General features: G+C 31.8%; 3 protein-coding genes and 1 long non-coding RNA gene across 4 annotated transcripts; 1 reads left to right on the top strand and 3 right to left on the bottom strand.

Moving 5' to 3' along the window:
• Positions 1-6444: 6444 nt before the first annotated feature.
• On the top strand, positions 6445-7569 carry LOC102659438 (uncharacterized). Its single transcript, XR_418907.4, has 2 exons — positions 6445-7163; positions 7281-7569. It is a non-coding gene; the product is annotated as an uncharacterized lncRNA (long non-coding RNA).
• Positions 7570-7846: 277 nt separating this feature from the next.
• On the bottom strand, positions 7847-11061 carry LOC100812645 (uncharacterized). The gene is given in 7 exon segments (XM_041010401.1): positions 7847-8328; positions 9042-9114; positions 9241-9305; positions 9702-9751; positions 9753-9894; positions 10154-10253; positions 10965-11061. Coding segments are annotated over 7 exon segments (834 nt in total). The 3' UTR covers positions 7847-8021.
• A 3453-nt stretch (positions 11062-14514) lies between these two features.
• LOC100812094 (receptor-like protein EIX2) lies at positions 14515-17305 on the bottom strand. Its single transcript, XM_006599536.4, has 2 exons — positions 15314-17305; positions 14515-14743 (listed from the first exon to the last, which is right to left on the bottom strand). Exons 1-2 carry the CDS (start codon positions 16671-16673, stop codon positions 14697-14699), a joined length of 1407 nt encoding a protein of 468 aa, XP_006599599.4. The 5' UTR covers positions 16674-17305; the 3' UTR covers positions 14515-14696.
• Positions 17306-17502: 197 nt separating this feature from the next.
• LOC121173706 (probable leucine-rich repeat receptor-like protein kinase At1g35710) lies at positions 17503-18758 on the bottom strand. The gene is made up of 2 exons (XM_041010400.1): positions 17607-18758; positions 17503-17511 (listed from the first exon to the last, which is right to left on the bottom strand). The coding sequence occupies exons 1-2, from the start codon at positions 18756-18758 to the stop codon at positions 17503-17505; spliced, it is 1161 nt and encodes a 386-aa protein (XP_040866334.1).
• Between the last annotated feature and the right edge of the window lie 255 nt (positions 18759-19013).

Here is a 19013-nt window from a genome sequence, read left to right as displayed (position 1 = left end):
CTAGTTTGAGTTCCAGAAACTTTGGACTTCCAGCTTTGACTCCCGCTCGACTCGAGTGTGTCTTTCCCACTCACTTTTCTTTTCTTTTTAACCTTTTTTCTTTTTTGAATAATGACAATAAGCAAGTATTAGTCTTTAATTTATAAAAACAAAATACATAAAACTAGTTTTAATTCGATGTTAATAACCAATAAGTCCTTAACTCATTAGTTTGAGTGATTCTGAATTCATCCTCTCAAATAAAGTATCTTATTTGAATTTTGTGAAGGATAAAATAATATTAAGAGAAAAAATGAATACTCCACTTCAAATGATAAAAAAATATGACATTAATGATTATTAATTACATGCATGACTCATTGTTAACCCATGAATCTAACACACTTAACTACAAGTAACAATTAGTAGTAAATAAGAGATTAATGAGACAAGTTGGTAATGAGAAAATATTTGATTGTTGGAAGGAATAAATAAGTAGTATTTTCTTTAATTAAAATTAATAGTTTCATTTTTCACTACAATTTAATTTGATATTTTTTATCGTCTTTTTTTTTTTAGTTAAGGGGGTAAATGTCTGTATGTCACATGAAAAATGTTCAACATTTGTCATTGTAACTTGTAAGTGTGGGGATATTACCGTCTTCGGAGTATTCAATTCACATTACTTGAATTGAAAGTTGCAGTTGATTATTTTTTCTGACAGGTTTCCTTCTCAAACTAGAAAACAGTTTATGGCACTGCTCTAGTGTTACTATAAAAGTAAACTTTTCAGAGAATTAGGGACATATTATCTGTCCAAATTATGTAATAATACACTTAATATTTGACATAGAAGAGAGGTTTTAATGTTTTTAAAAGAATTTTGTCAACAAACGTATCAGGATTTGATTTATAGGTTATTAACTGTATTTGTACATAATAAATGCAAACTTTAAGGTGTGAATTATTGAGTCTCTTACATGTCCCTTTCCACTAGTAAAACACCAAAACCTTTTGGATTGAAGCATAAATAATGTAAATGCTCACCTACCTTGTTTTGAAATTCTACTTTTTATTAGAAAAATGGGGGTAACAATGATCAAACTCTAGACCACTTAGTGCCCGTTTGGTTTGGTGTTCATTGTTGTGAATGCACGTCAAATTGAAGCAAAAAATACTTGCTTTTGTGTCATTTTTAAAATTTTGACTCAAATTTCTTGGACAATGTGGATCATGGAGTTAGATTCAAACATGCTATTAATCATGCATGTTTTGATACCATGTCATGAACCAATTATATCCGCTATCTGAAAATATAATATCAGCTAAATTAGTATATTAGAAAAAAGCTAAATTATGTTCATGCTTAGAATCGCGTGGCATTTTGATAACTTATGTTCTCTTTCACATGTTTATTATCTATCAAAGCTGTCCATTTGATTATTAAGTAATGTAAGTATGCTACACATTTTCTATTTTGGTAATGTATAACATTGGTTCAATTCTTCGATGATCATTGATTTACAGTAGCTTCTACTGCATTCAGTGTATCATCAATAAACAGGGAAATCTTCCATTCATCGAGTTTCTATAATGCCATTACTATTATTAGTGAACATAAATTTTATCTACAGGCTCCTTATTTTTGAACCTGGATATATACAAGAATCTTATTTATATTATATCCGATCACAGATCCCTGTGAAGTGTCCTGTGTCAGAAATCATTAAGAGCCGAAGAGTTCAAGGGAGAGAATGCTACGAGGTTTCTTGGGAAGGAATGGATGGACTTGAAACTTCAATAGTACCTGCAGATCTTATAGAAAGGTAATGTAAGTTCATAATTCATGAACATACTTTACTCCCTAAAACACAGAAAGGAAATGTTTTATCTGATTCTTATCAAATGTATATTTTGCTTATTTTTTGCTTGCAACTTGAGTTAGTATGCTGTTTGGTTTATTGCTGCATCTATACCAAGTATCTTTTAGAACAGTTCAAATTCAAGAAGGCTGGTGGGTATATAAGATAACTTTTTGTTTAGGGTGCCTTTCATCATTGTCTCATTATTAATCATCTACAGTGCTTGTCGTGAGAAGATTTTGGAGTTCGAGGAAAGAAAAGCTCAACGGAAGAAACAAAATATTCAGAAAAGAAAACCAAAGAAAAAGGAAACTAATTCATCTGTGGCAGAGCTTGATCTAAAACTTCAGAATTTGTTGCTTGATATTAATTTGAGAGACGAAGCCAACTTCAATGCCTCTGATTCTTCAGGAAGGATATCAAGAATTACAACTGATACGGCTGAAGCTGATCTGAATACCACAGACTTGTTGCCCCTATCGCATGACATAGAACACTCTGGAGTTATTACCGACAAAAACGAGATTTTTAAGGATATGTAATTTATCAAGGGGTAATAACTCCAATTCAAATATCATTTGAGATGGGTAATTTATAAATATCATTCTAAGTATTCTTTGTGTCTTGAGGTTATCTTAGTTTTTGTAAATGCTCTCAAGAAGTCTACCCTACTCTTAGTTGGTATCTCGGATCCAATTTACCTAAAAAAATTTCTTATTAAAATCATCATTGGACTGTCATAAAATCTATTGATTTCAATATTAATTACCACTAAACCCTCTTATTCTGAAAACCTATATAAAGAAAAGTCAAAATGTTATTTGATCATGATCATAGAAAAAAAATGAAAATATTACCCATAAGAGATTTAGCCCTGCCAAAAAACTTTACACCTTCCTTCCAATACATATACCCTTGATAATAACAAAATCTATACCTTTTTATGAATTTATCCAGGTTGATATTGATTCAATGGAACACTAAAATTAAATGGATAATAAAAATAAGTTTATGTAAGTTTTTTATCCATAGAAATCAAAGATAATTACTAGAGAATTTTACAATAATTTATGCACCTGTTCAACCAATTAAATTAGATACCATTGATTTATGTAAGTAATTTTACACTTGTCCTAGATTTTAATTTGACCATTCATGATCAAATCTAATGGTTAATATTTATTTTTCATTCATGTGAAAAAAAAAAAAAAACTCACTTGATACTTCCCTGCTTGTTTGCAATCCATAGGTTCTCACCAAGTTTTATGTTAGCTTAAATAGTTAACTTTCTTGATTATGTGGCCTTCGTCTTGCCTCTCCTACGATATAATATGACATTTGTATCGCAAATTAAATACCTATATTTTACAAACCCTTAACCCAAACCTTAAGATTCCATTTCCAAATTTCTGCAACTATTCTTCATTTGTGGTCAAAGATGCCAAGGGCATTTGTTTTAATCGAGTTTGAACATGGGGTCAAATAGGAGATTCTGACATTGTGGAAAATAGTCAGCGAACTCCCATATACCATGATTGCTCGAGTTAGAAACTGATCGTTCCTTCCAGCAGATGGATATTGAGTTTTTGTTGCACTGAAGTGTTTTGGATAATTGTGGACAGTCATCATCCTAGAGATATATTTCTCAATGGGGTAATATCAATTTTTGCCCCAACTGTTAGCCATAAGACATTAATAAAATGGCATGAGAATTGATTAGAAGCAACTCAAGAAATTCTTGCTAAATGCAACTTGTTAACCACCATATACTATGATTGACACCCATGTAAAAAAGAATCACAGATTGAAAATGTTAAATCTTGTAAGATGATAGGATTCCTAGAGCAATTCAACCTTCTATTTTGAATTGTTACGGAACTTGTGGATCACACCATATGTTTGCCACTTAAGGACCTCACAAAATCAAACACCGCATTATTTTAATCCACAATAAATTTTATTATACATTTTTACCAGCTGATCTTCCAAAATTGTGTAATGAGACATAAATCAAGTAATTATCCATAGCTTAAGTAAGCAATGACAGATCATTGAAAATTGATTTCTGCAGCTTTAATTTGTTCAATTTACTTGGGCGTCAATCATATGATCCACTGCTTGATAATTGGCGGGACCATATACTTGATATGACTTTGTGGGCATGAGGATCTTCTTCCAAGTCCATTGGGATCTTCGATAAGCTTCCCAACCGTAGCCATAGTAGTCATGATCGAAAGCAGAAAGTGAAGTGTTGAGGTGAAGCTGAAGAAGATGGGAAGTGACGTTGTGGCAGAGGACTCCATACCAGTGGCAACAGTTGGTATGATTATGATTCCAAGACCAAAGCCTATTTGAAGGATCATTCAGATTATTCTTAAACTTCATAAGTGTCTCACGCTCACTTGGGATGCACACACTCTCTGCATGGTAACCTAAACAACCAAAGCTCCACAAACACAACAATATAAATAATGGACGAGGAATTCATGTTCAGACAAGGATATATCAAACAAGTTAATTGTATAAGTGCTTCTTGATTCTGCATATTAAACTTACTTCTTTCTATTATTTATACTGCCGCAACCGCCTTTCTTTTTTAAATTATTGACTTTATTATCCAATTCTCCCGAATTAATTCATTCATATGATTATGTAAATAATCTAAAAAGAAATATGATTTATTCTTGTGCTGAATACTAAAAAAAGAAACATTCTGAATCATTTTATTTTAATTTACCCTACAGAACTGCTTAAATGAAAATTTGGCGTCTTTAAACTTCAAATTTTAACTCCTTTCCTTAAACTTTTGTCAGGTAAACAATAAAAGTCCAGCATTTTTTTTTTTAAAAAAATTCAAGTCTTCTATTTCATGATACCTCAACGCATAATTAATATTAAATTATCAAATTTGCAATATTCAAACTAAAAATAATGGAAAACAAAATTTTCTTCTAAACGAACCATAGCCCACTCCATCAAGTCCATTTCAAGGTCCTCCATTTTTTCATCTTGAACCCTTTGGACACTCCACAAAGTCCTGCCATGTTCATGTCTTGGTCCACCCCAAGACATTATTATTTAATTATTAGACCACAAGTTTTCATATATTTTATTACTTTATTCTTTATGTAATTTTATACTTTTTAACTATTTTATCATATAATTTTACAACATGTATGATTAAAAAAGATAATTTTCAGCTATCAACTATTTTTTTTTAGTTATACTAAACATAGTGATATCACTATGTTTACCAATACCTTGTGAAATATGACCGATCAATTGGTTGTGGGACAAGTTTAAAAAATCCAATCCATTTAGATCTGGTATTTCTCTTGGTATTTCCCTTAATAATTTGTTACTTGACAGATCAATGCTTGTTAATTACCAAACCCAGAAAATTTCTGTACTCATCTGCTCTTCCTTTCAGCCAAAGTAGCACTAAACTTTGCATTTATTTTTAATGTGTTCTTTTGTGCATTCAGTTGAAGGAAGTTCACAGAATGGTAGAAACCAGGGGACAGATGAAACGGCCACAACTAAGAACAGAGAATCTTATATCGGGAAGAGATTGTTAGAAAGTTTGGTTGCAGTTGCAGGGCTTCTAATTTGGCTTTCATGAGCTTAACTCAATTACTACCTATATATTACCATTTTTATATCACGTTGAAATGTAAACCATTGATGAGTTGATAGTGTAAAAAATATTTACACTCTTGAGTGTATTAAATGTCTGACAGACTCACAATAGATATTATTGCAAAACCTTATTGGAGATTTATTTTTGTGAGCATTTTGCCTTTAATCTCATACAACTATATGCTTGTTACCCAAATCTTATTGTTCAGTCCTAAAAGTCTTTTATCTCTAATAAGTAATAACGACTTGTTGTAATAGAAATTAAAATCTTATTATTTTTTTAAGTTCACTTGAGAATAATTTTGGTATCCCACTTTTCAATTGCTCGGTTCGTTTCCATATTTTCAAATTTTACAAATTTGATTCATTAGTTAACTTAATTGATATCAAATTTTACATTTTGGTATCCATATTTACAAAATTAACAAACTAATTTTTTTTCCTCGTAAAGTCTAAAACTGATAATTCGTCAAGCATGATATGGTTTCTTTAGCCAAGTACAAGATAATCTAGATTCTACTTCTATCCTCCCAAGATATTCCTAAGGGCAATATTATTTAATATGTTATATATTTTTAATGTTTTTTTATTTAAAATATATTATGTTTTCTAATATTGTTTTATTTAATTATTTCTTATATTTAAAATTGATATAATTTTTAAATAATGCTATAGAATTTTATTTTTTAAATGAATAAATAAATATTTATTTAATAATTAAATAAATAAAATTATTTATAATTTTTGGAAAAATTAGAAACAAAAAAAATGAAAATACAAATAAATAAATAAAAATCTAAAATTAAAAACTTTAAAGGTAAAAAAGAAAAACAAAACACAACTTCGAAGTCATTCGAAAGTTTAACTATTTAAATACATGTAAAATGAAATGTTAAATATATTTAAATATTAAATATTTTATTTTAAGTTATAAATTTTTATAATTAAAAAAAAATTAATAAATTTTGACTAATAATACATATAAAATAGTATTTATAAAATCAATTAAATAAAATAAATGTCTTAGTGGTCAAAGATCAATGATGGAAAGACAAAGATTATTTATTAAAAAAAACAAAAAAAAACTTAATGTTTTGATTTAAAAATAGGCGGACAAAAATCAGAAAGTTAAAATTATAAGAAAACAAAAATGATAATTTAAGCTTATTACTACTAATTAATTAACGATGCACTAAGACCAAGCTCCAACATCCGAATGCATGTATGAATCTAAGAATCAGTATACGAAAGCCAGGACTACAAATTGTTAACACTTGTCATATATATTCATTTTCTGTTGTGTTTCTTAAAAAAAGAGAGAGAGAGAGAGAGGCTAAAGATCTGCCTCTTGTCTTCCATAATAAAAAAGAAAATGTAGCAGAAGGTAACGACTGTTCCTCATGTCATTTGTGTTTTTTCAAATACAAAAAAAGAAGATACCCTGAGAAAACTTGATCCTCCTCAGTCACCTTTTTTCTACAACATTAATTAATTGGAGCAACAAGCTGATTTCTTCTCCACACAACAGACCCACTCACCTCAGGGATTAGGTTTAGCCGCGACAGCATTAGTGCACTGCAGTTAGTTAGGGGACAGAGATAGTGCTTTTCCCAAATTCTGTTATCCTCAAATTCTGTCAGAAATCCAATGGTGGTTCTATCAGTCCTTCGCCCACTACTTCTGGTAGTGATCCTTTCAACAAAATATTTCATTTTTAGAATTTATTTTTGACATTGACATTTGAGTTTCAATGGTACTAAATTTTGCATTTACTTTTAATGTGTTCTTTTGTGCATTCAGCTGAAGGAAGTTCCCAGAATGGTAGAAACCAGGGGACAGATGAAACGGCCACAGCTAAGAAGAATAGTGCGTCTTATATCGGAAGAGATTGTTAGAAAGTTTGGTTGCAGTTGCAGGGCTTCTAATTTGGCTTTCATGAGCTTAACTCAAATACTACCTATATATTACCATTCTCATATCACGTTGAAACGTAAACCATTGATTAGTTGATAGTGTAAAAATATTTACACTCGAGTGTATTAAATCTCTGACAGACTCACAATAGATATTATTGCAAAACCTTATTGGAGATTTATTTTTGTGAGCATTTTGCCTTTAATCTCATACAACTAAATGCTTGTTACACAAATCTTATTGTTCAGTCCTAAAATTCTTTTATCTCTAATAAGAAATAACGACTTGTTGTAATAGAAATTAAAATCTTATTTTTTTTTTTTAAGTACACTTGAGGATGATTTTGGTATCCCACTTTTCAATTGCTCGGTTCGTTTCCATATTTTCAAATTTTACAAATTTGATTCATTAGTTAACTTAATTGATATCAAATTTTACATTTTGGTATCCATATTTACAAAATTAACAAACAAATTTTTTTTTCCTCGTAAAGTCTAAAACTGATAATTCGTCAAGCATGATATGGTTTCTTTAGCCAAGTACAAGATAATCTAGATTCTACTTGTATCCTTCCAAGATAGTCTAAGAATGAATGAGTTAAGTTGAATATGGAAAAAAAAATATTCATTAAGATGTTATGGTTTGATTATCCCAATAACTTTTCTCCCATGATTCAACTTGTTGAATTGAGCTTTCCTTTCTCTGTAATGTTGCATACAAAGTTGGAGGGTCAAAAGGGGCAGGCATGGTGCAAGGGTCGGTATTTGCAGGAACCTTGACCAATGATTCCATCATAAATTTCTTTACTGATCCTTCTGCTCCACAAACCATTGACTCCACACATAGTTCTGTAGCATTAGCACTTATGGAGGGTTTGTATCTGAAGAGTTTAGCATATGAATTCAGGAGATGAAACATGTAGTCGTACACGTAGTCCATCTTTATGTTACGTGCAGGGGTTGTTGCTGAACTTTGAGGGTCAGCACCTTCAAAAAATCTAGAAGGAAGAAGAAGAACAATTCAAGGTAAGGGCAATATTCTTTTCCATAATCTGAATTACACCCACCACCATATATATAGAGAACTTGGCTGATATACTAGAATATTCTTATAACAGAAATCCTAACAAATTACTAGTGCTAATAGGAGTGGTGGCAGACATGTTTGGTACAATCACTACCCTCATGCCAGATGGACACTCCTGCTTCTTTCTCATGTACGTCCTTCTTGCTTCTTCCTCACGTACGTTCTTCTTCCTATCACTTTACCTCTTCTTGAATGCCACCTTGCCAATTTGATGTGCCTGATAAATTTCACAAATAGAAATGAAATGGGACAAGTTAAACATTGATTTGCTTATAACTATGTAGTCAGGTTTGACCCTGATTATTATTAAGTGATTCACCATTAAATCAAATATTCTGAGGTGAATTCTTTAATTTTAGGATTAAATAACTTTGTAAGAATTATATTCTAGCCTTAGTGAAGAAGCAAAACTTCAAAATTACCCTTTGCTTGTGATTATTGCCCCAATCCACAGCAAACTTAATGGATCTGCACTTGTCATCGTCCTTTATGGGCCAATAGTGGTGCACTGGAATCAGTACTCTCGTGAAAAAAATCATAGTATTTAGGTTTTACAAGTAGAGTGGTAGAGTCGCATGACAGAATGTATTTTTGACTGACTGACCAAGCAGAACCTTCAATGTGCATCTTATATCTGCACGATCATGATTGAATTAAAACATTTATTTATTGATAAACTGAACATATGTATCCAATAACAAAAATATAGTATTACATATAATTATAACTGAAGCATGAATGGACAGTTTGAATGTTATACCTATAAGTGCATTGACTTGGCAAGTCTGATTTGTTGAACCCCTCTTGTAATTCTCGAAACCAATCCTGAAACAAAATTTTCATTTGTCAAGAAGGAAGCTATATATGTGGCTTTATTGTGAGTCAATTAACAGACAAAATATATTGTCCAGCAGGAAAAAATCAGTAATGTTCAATAACAGGTTATTTCTTTTGATTTTGAATGTACTTTTAAGTTGTGTATTAATAAAAGATTAAAAGTTAAAAAAGTGTATAATGTTATACACAATATTGCTACTGGATTGTGTTGCTTGAATTTGCCTGTTATTTCTAGTTTCTGCACACCATGTGCTTAAGCCAATTTTATATAATGAAACTTTTGCTTATAAGAAATATTACAAACAAAATAAATTTTTTCATATCCAAATAATAAAACTACTTTCAATAAGTGTAATCAAACAAAACTAATAAGAAGTGTGATACCTGGGCCAATAAACGAGCATTCCAATCTTGATTTTCAGAAACATTGCATTTCATGAGATATTATCTGGTTTGAGCAACAGCTGGATTACCTTTCCAGTAAGCATAAGGCTCTCTGTTCAGCCATGGTATCCTCGTAGTGCCTTCTTTCAACTCTCCCAACAAAATATGCCATGGCTTTATATTAATCTCTGCCCTGTGCACCACACATGCAATACTTTTTACTTGTTTAAAAATTAAGGTCCCGTTAGGGCTGATTGTGATTTTTCAATTTTCCGTTTTAAAATATAATTTCAAAATACAAACATGTTCAACAAAAATTGCACTAAGTTAATTTTTAACATTATGGATTATCTAATTCAAAATTTACAAGAAGAATAGGCAGATCGAGATATATATTATTGAAGTGTAGGAAGAAGAAAAAAGGAGTGAAGTTGGCTTAGTACGTAGCTTACCATCCCCAGAAGGACCAATCAGGGAAGACAATGTCCAAGGTAGCATCATTTCCACAACATAGAAATACTAAGTTATGGGCAAGATTTTGATAACTATAACCTTAATTTTACAATAAACCTGAATGTCTAAATATCATAACTCTGAATATATTTGTCGGTAGCAACTTACTGCGTGCGACTTTAACTTGTGAATAATTAATGGGTAAAAGAGTAAGTGAGAAACGTTTTTAATGGCCACACGAATATAGTTGGCTAAGCGACGAAATGACAATGTGTTAATTTTGTCGTGTCCTCAACCATGCGTATGCCTCAGGCCGAGGAAATTCTCACACACCATTCCTAACAATTTCTAAGGAATTCCACAACGTGTCTATGCTTCAGACAACAATAACGTACGAAATAAACAAGTAGCATCTAATAACGTTAAAATAAGCACACACATATATCGAGCCAACCAACGTTGGAGGTAGAAGAACAACAATAATATCAATATTTAATTTCATTTAGTATTAATTTATTAGGATCTCGACGTAAAATAATAATTTATTAGAAAATAAACATAAAATTTGAGTATTTATTAAAGATAAAAACATATTTAATTTTATTTAGTGTTTAATAGTGTTTTGGTCTATGTTTTTTTTTGTTTTTTTATAGTTATTTTTTTTCAAATTTGATGACATTGTCATTGGGTCCTTCTACCCTTCACATCAGCAAATTGGACACTAAAGAGACTCGGTCAGAAACAAATAACTACTAAGGGTACAATAACATGAGAGGATTTAACACTTTTGGAGTAGGAAAAATTATTGACCATGCAGTGGCCCAGTGGACAAGCCCATCAATCCAACATGTCGGTTGATAGCACTTGCATAAACTTTTGTTCCTTGCATCATCTCATGTGTCTCCATTCTCCATTCTCTGCTTCCACTAACGATTAAACCTCATCGATTAGGGTTCAATGATTTTTCAATGAATAAAATTAATTTTAAATTCTTGATTCTAACAGCTCACGTATAGTCTGTTGAATCAAATGGATTAGACTCTTGATATTATAAAGTATATATTACAACATATAACAAAATTAAAAATTGATTCTTTGTGTAAAATAAAGAAATCTAATTAATTATGCTTGTTATGTTACTATATCATTTTTCCGGTGTGGAGTAACATCAAAATCAAAGTAACAAAGTTACTTGCATGTTACTCTAACTGTAATTCCAACTAAGTCGAATATGGTTTCATGTTTTGTTAAACAATTTAGATTCCCTTATCAAAGTGTATCTGTCTTTTACACAAGTTTTTTTACTTTATTTTATTTCCCCCATAATCAATTGTTGTGTTATTCATAATATTAAATTATTAGTCCGATAACTACCATGTCGATCATTGTTAGTTTTGTTTCCACCATTGTTCGGAGTACGTATATACTATTTACTTTACGATTAAACGTGTTATTTAAATTGCAGATAAAAACTCTTTATAATGAAGTACAATTGTTTATATCTACAACAATTATATTGAGTCAATTAAATACTCATCAAAGGCAGAAAAGCTTTACTTTAACATTAGACAGAGGCTCATACCAATCATGGCGGTGGTTATAATTACACACATCAGCAACTGTAAAAGATCTTGCACGGCCACAGAAAAAAAAATGCTTGATGCACATCTGATAAACTCACTCAAGGTCTATGTATTAATAGTGTAAAAGAGAGACTGAATATTAAATGATAAAAATATAAAATAATTGTTTTGTATTGGAAGAGTACACATATATATGCCCAAATGTAGATTCAAAGTTCAAACATTTTGGGCCTATAGCTAGACCATCCTCCTAGTCATAGCCATCTGAATTGGATCGACCCCACCCCAAGGTTTGTGTTGCATCACCTGCATGCTTTCACCTACTTTTAGAACGTCAATGTAGCTTTTAAACTATGGCCACAGTAGTTGTTATAGTTTTCTCGTGACTTTCTGTATTGGAAAATACTAGGGACAGATATAATTGATACAGGCATAATTAATTATTGTCATGTTGCAATTACGAAGACTCCTCAAAGAATATGTTTAGTAAATCATGATCAAGTAGAAATTGCAATGGCAAACTGTTTTTTAAAATCTTATTAGTCAGTGGTAGATCACCCGCGTTTAAACCCAAATTTAGTTATATCCTGGTATGTTATATTTTCCATTTAATTTAGTGCTCTGTTTGGAAATTTGCGTGTCGAATTGTTTTTTATACGTACCTACTTAACTCTCTTTGGCCAAATACCACTGTTCATGGAGGAATCTGTCCTGAAAGGAGTATAGAACCAGAAACAAAAAGCGTGGTGGTATCTATCATTCTGAAAAGGAGTAAAAAGCGGGATACGTACAATAGTAGGACTGTGACACTACTAGAAAAATCTATGCACCTTTCATGTAATGTCCCTAAATTTATGAACAAAAGATTCAGGTGTCGTTTATTGAATTTGTTTTACATGGAGTGTAAAGTCATATCCAATACTAAGTGTATGTTTATATAATTCTTAATTTTTAGAATAAATACTCTTCTTTATTTACAACTGATAAAAATGTTATTACATTAATTTTTAAAATAAGCTAAATGAAGCATGTTTCATAAGAAATTAATTTTTACTGTAATTGTTACATTTTTTATAACAAAGAAAGATGGGTGAAGACGGTGAAGGAAAAAAAATGAAGATAATGTCTATGTTGTTCAAATAACAGTATTAATTGTATTAAAATAGTTAATATTAAAAAATATATTAGTAAATATAACATTGTTGTGTTGGTGCTATTTATTGTACATCAAAATATGTAAAAATAATAATTAACTTAATTGTAATTTGTATAATTGGTATGGGTTATTGTTTTATCTATCCTGGATTTTGTTGTATCACACATATAATCACTTATATATGGGGCTACTATTGTTCTTTGCAGTTGTGTGTTGCGGTTATGGTTCTTTTCTTTTTAGTTATTTTTCCATTTCTGGTTAAGGAAGGTAGAGAGAGTGAGATGCCACCACCATGGAAGTTGCTTGAGCTATTCAGATGATGACGACTCCACTTTTTTCTTTGAGTCAGATTGCTGCACAGTGTAGAGATGGCATTGCGCCACGAGTGGCAGAGATTTGTGTGACGCTTGCTGAAAATGAAAGAAGTGGGGAGGGGATGTGCAAGTTAAGGGAGCAAGAAGAAAGACTTGAAAGGGATGGAGGGTGACAATGGTCTAAATGGAAACATGGTTTTGTTTATTAAAATATACACGGAATAAAGGGGTTGTAAAATAATTAAATTGAAACGAAATCAAGATTATATTGGGTGTATATTCAATAATTAAAATAAAATCCTTTTCTCATTACCTTGTTTTACACTCCTTTATTATAACAATAATAGAATTGTATCTCGGTTGCATTTCACTTTACATCCCTTTTATTATAATAACGAAAATACAGTTTTGTAGTAAAAAACTTATGTCCCCAACAATGTCACAAAAATATGATTCTATTATATATTTGTATAACAAAATTATTTTTCCATTAAAAAAAATACTTCTGAAATTTCCTAATTTTCTACCCACATGGGTATTGTGAATAACATTGATGGCACGCAGTGATAATTGTAACTCCACTTATATATTTATATAAAATCCTGCTCTGTACGATAAACAAATTTTGAAATTTTTCACCCATAAATGGTGTCCTTTAGATGTCCACACATAGGTCCTTCTAGACTTGAATGACAAATTGAAAGGTACCAAAAAAAAAAAGGTTTTGATATAATAATAACATGCTAAAAGGTTAATTTGTGTATTGTGAATTATTGATTTTGTTTATTATACATCCTTTTTCTTCTTTTTTGTCAAAATTTTATTTATTTAGCAGTTTTACGCTGACAAAATATTTGTAATACCTTAAAATTTCATCACATGATTTTTAGGTCATAACCCAAGTGAGAAATCATATGATTATTACATCGTTTAACAGTGATTTTTTTTTATGAAAGTGACTAAGCAATGACAAACAGAAATATAGATTAAGACCGCCCAAAAGATAATTGAGATACTAATAATAAAATTCGTAGAAGGATGAAGAACTAAAAGTTGATAAAATTCAAATTCTTAACCATTCATTTAAAGAATTAGAATCTATTACTCTATTCAGACCAATCAGTACTAAAGAACAATCTATATATATTAACCAAAAATAATGAAAGCTGGCTACACTGGTTTTCAATGGGAAGAGTCCGAGAGACCACTTCCAGCATTAAAATTTTGTACAAAACAGAATACATAAATTAATGACGCATTCCATATTGGTGTGTAGCGCAACATCCTTATTACAAACTAAACACGCATTAAGCATCAAAATACACCCATTTAAATTATTTCTTGCTAGCATTAAGAAAAATACTACTACTTAGTATTGCGGGAATGGAGCAACGGCAGGTTCATCTGAGAGATCTACATCATCAAAAGGTTGTGGAGAAATTGAAGAGAGTGCACAGGTTCTGCAGCCACCATACCTGAGCTTTTGATCTCACCCATTTGTCGACCAGCATTTGCACAATTTGGGAAGAAACACACCTGTGCATACATGAAAGACAAAACTTATAATTTATTAGACAATTTATAATCATATATTATTTTGTGTGTTCAGTTCTGAAAATGTTTTTTAGATGCGTATTCATAAAAGATAAAAATAATTACAAAACAAAAGTAACTACATACAATATTAGATCAATTTGTTTTTGTTACAATATAATTCATGCATTCAATGATAAAAATTAGAATTATTTTTAGTTAATTAGCAATGTAAAAATTGATGTTGTGTTATAGTTTTTTATTTTTAAATCACAAGTATTTTTTTTATTAAAGATAATCTATCATGTTCAATAGAAATAGAATTATATAGATGATAGTTTTGTATATATATATAAATATTTAATGCAATTATATAATTAAAAAATGAAGGAAAAAAAATGAAGATAATGTCTATGTTGTTCAAATAACAGTATTAATTGTTATTTGAACAGAATTTAAATAAGGCTCTTAAATTTGAAAAAAAGAAGATAGCAATGACTACAAATTGATCAACCTGCCAATACAATGATAAAACATCGGAGTATTCTAAGCAACACTAAACAGTGATAATACCTGAGCGAAAAGATTGAAGTTTGAACCACACATGATCAAGGAAATGAAAATAGGCATACCGCCATGATCTACAAATCAGCAAAGGAGCAATCACTATCCAGAATCCCACAATAAATCCAATTGTCATACTGACAAAAAACCAATTCACTCCATGCCCATCACTTCCTTCATAACTATGGGTTTTCCCATTGGAGCTGCAGTTTACGGGCAGTGGTGGACCACATAGATTGTTGCCGATAAAGCTGGAGGCATTAAAGGTTTGCAATTGAGTTCCTGTTGGAATTTTTCCCTTCAAATGATTGTAAGACAAGTCTAGCATGCTCAGAAAGCTCAAATTTGCAATGGTTGGAGGGATTTCACCAGAAAGTTGATTCCTCGAAAAATCAATGGACTGTAATGATCTCATATTACCTATACCTTGTGGGATATGACCAATAAATTGGTTGTGGGACAAGTTTAAAAAATTCAATCCATTTAGATATGTGATTTCTCTTGGTATTTCCCCTAATAACTTGTTACTTGACAGATCAATGCTTGTTACCAAACCCAGAATGTTTCTGTACTCATCTCTTCTTCCTTTCAGCCATAGTAGCACACTAACTATACTTTGCGTGGAAGAGTAACGCCTACCATATTGTGCTTGAGAATAGATACGAGGATCTGTACTTTGGTTCTTTAGTGCCATGGCACTCAAGTTACTGAAACAGCTCGGTATATTGCCAGACAGATTGTTTTCTGCAAGGTCTAAAACCTGAAGATGACTCATCTGACATATTTCACTTGGAATGTGGCTGGCAAATCTGTTTGATCGAAGGCGGAGGATTTTCAAATTTAAGAGGTTTTCTCCAACCCATGTTGGAATAGTTCCTGAAAGATTATTTGCCCCAAGGTCCAAGGATATCAATTGGTTATTCTTCTTCAAACTGGTTGGAAATATTCCTGAGAGTGTGTTGTTATGAATTTGTAAAGACTGCAGCTCTGCCAAGGAACCCATGGATTGGGGTAAGTTCCCAACAAAATGGTTGCTTTGTAAATTTACATCCACAAGAGATGTCCAATCCATCCAGCAATCAGGTATCTCTCCTGACAAATTATTTGATGCAAGATTCAGAAATTCTAATTGCATTGGCTCGTCCTGATCGTTACATAAAAAGTCATTCATGGATTCGGAGAATGAATTGCTTGAAAGATCCAACTGAAGCACATTACTTGAAAGATAGGGTAATTTACCACACAAGTGATTTGAGCTTAGATCAATAGTTGGGATAGATATTGGATTCTTTAATGTAGTCCCAATCTCACCATGGATATGATTACGAGAGAGGTTTAAATACAAAACCTGAGAAAGTGCTTCCCACATCTGTGTGGAAATAGAATCGAAAATCCCCGTGTTAGATAGTCCAACATATTCAAGTTTGTTTTGTGACTGAATCCACAATGGAAAGCTGGGACCTAACGGCCATGATGTCACTTCCAAATAGGTAAGTTGAAAATTGGGAATCCAATTGGGACCCACTTTTAAAGTGAAATTGTTCCCCGATGCACCAAACTCCGTCAAGCTTGTAAGATTTGCAAGATCATCTTCCTTGACAACTCTGTGAAAAAGATTGCCATCAATATGAAGAGATGACAATTTAGAGAGTGATCCAAGACTTTCAAATGGATTTCCACTGAACTTATTAATAGACAGATCGAGATATCTTAATGATGAAAGTTTTCCAAATGATTTAGGAAGAGCACCACCAATTAAGTTGTTGGAAAAATCTAGCCGCTCAATATTTTTAAATGCCCCAACATGATCTGTCAGATTGCCTGAAAGTCGTGAACTCTGAACTGCAAGATTTGTGAGTTCATGGGAAATACAAGGAGCTAGAATTTCTAAAAGTTCATTAACCTGTTGGTTGAGTTTGAGATATGATAAATCTATCACCCTTAAGTTGCAGAGATTACCCAAAGAAGTTGGAATGGTTCCTTCAAGTTGACTATATGACAAATCAAGTTCAACAAGAGAAGTCAAATTTCCCAAAGAAGTTGGAATGTTTCCTTCAAGTTGATTACCTGATAAATCAAGTTCAACAAGAGAAGTCAAATTTCCCAAAGAAGTTGGAATGTTTCCTTCAAGTTGATTACCTGATAAATCAAGTTCAACAAGAGAAGTCAAATTTCCCAATGAAGTTGGAATGTTTCCTTCAAGTTGACTATATGACAAATCAAGTTCAACAAGAGAAGTCAAATTTCCCAAAGAAGTTGGAATGTTTCCTTCAAGTTGATTGTATGACAAATCAAGTTTAACAAGAGAAGTCAAATTTCCCAATGAAGTTGGAATGTTTCCTTCAAGTTGACTATATGACAAATCAAGTTCAACAAGAGAAGTCAAATTTCCCAAAGAAGTTGGAATGTTTCCTTCAAGTTGATTGTATGACAAATCAAGTTTAACAAGAGAAGTCAAATTTCCCAGGGCATCAGAAATAGTCCCATGCAAGTAGTTGGCCCTTAGGTTCAGGAACTTGAGACGATGAAGACCATATAAGCAATCAGGTATAGAAGATGAAAATGAATTTCCAGACCAGTAAAGATTTTGAAGAAGTGTGAGGTTTCGAATACCACCAGGAATCCGACCTTGGAATTTATTACCCCATAATTTGAGAGAAACAAGTTTCTTCAATTTGAATATCCACTTGGGGACAAAAGAAATGGCAGGGGAATAACTAGTGAAGGAAAGATGGAGAGTTTGCAGAGATGAGAAGTTGAGCAAGGATGGTTCATTATAGTGAGGGAGTTTGCAGTCTGACAAATATAGGTGGGTCAAAGAAGGAAGAGATTGGAGAGTGTATAGCCAATGAAATGCTTTGGATAGGTTTGCATTAGTCAAATAAAGATATTCAAGCTTCCACATACTTGATAGCCATTCTACATTTTCAGCAAACAGAGGCTCGGACAAATAACTTCCGAGGTCAAGATAGACCAAATTGGAGAGATTCCCAATCTGAGATGGAATCTTCCCCATGAATCCAGTAAGAGAGAGGTCGAGGTAAGTCAAGGAAGTCATTGTCCCAAGGAAAGAAGGAATTGACATACCTTTTCCAAGGAAATAATTGCCGCTCAAGTCCAAGTAATTCAAATGCTTTAAATCAGCCAAACAAGGACTTATCTCTCCACGAAACTGGAATCTCCTATAAGCTCCCCAGTCATCGAAAGCAGAAGGTGAAGAGTTGAGGTGAAGCTGAAGAAGATGGGAAGTGACGTTGTGGCAGAGGACTCCATACCAGTGGCAACAGTTGGTATGATTATGATTCCAAGACCAAAGCCTATTTGAAGGATCATTGAGATTATTCTTAAACTTCAAAAGTGTCTCACGCTCACTTGGGATGCACACACTCTCTCTGCATGGTAAGCTCAACAACCAAAGCTGGACAAAGACAAGAATATAAATGGAGGAATTCATGATCACTCAAGGATATATGAAACAGCTTAATTGTATAAGTGCTTCTTGGTTCTGCATATAAATCATAAAACTTCTATTATTTATACTGCTGCCCTGCCTGTTTTTTTCTTCCCTTTCATTGTTTTCTTTACCTTTTTTTTATTATTGTGCCAAATACTAAAATATATTTTTAAAACTTTAATTCACTTCTTAGAACGGTTTAAATTAAAAAAAAATTAGGAAATTTTATTTTTGACATATCCTTTTTTAAAATTT

This window comes from Glycine max, chromosome 16, assembly GCF_000004515.6.
Source record: "Glycine max cultivar Williams 82 chromosome 16, Glycine_max_v4.0, whole genome shotgun sequence".
Taxonomy (NCBI): Eukaryota; Viridiplantae; Streptophyta; class Magnoliopsida; order Fabales; family Fabaceae; genus Glycine; species Glycine max.
Note: the sequence above shows the minus strand (reverse complement) of the source record. Positions and strands in the feature narration are given on the sequence as shown.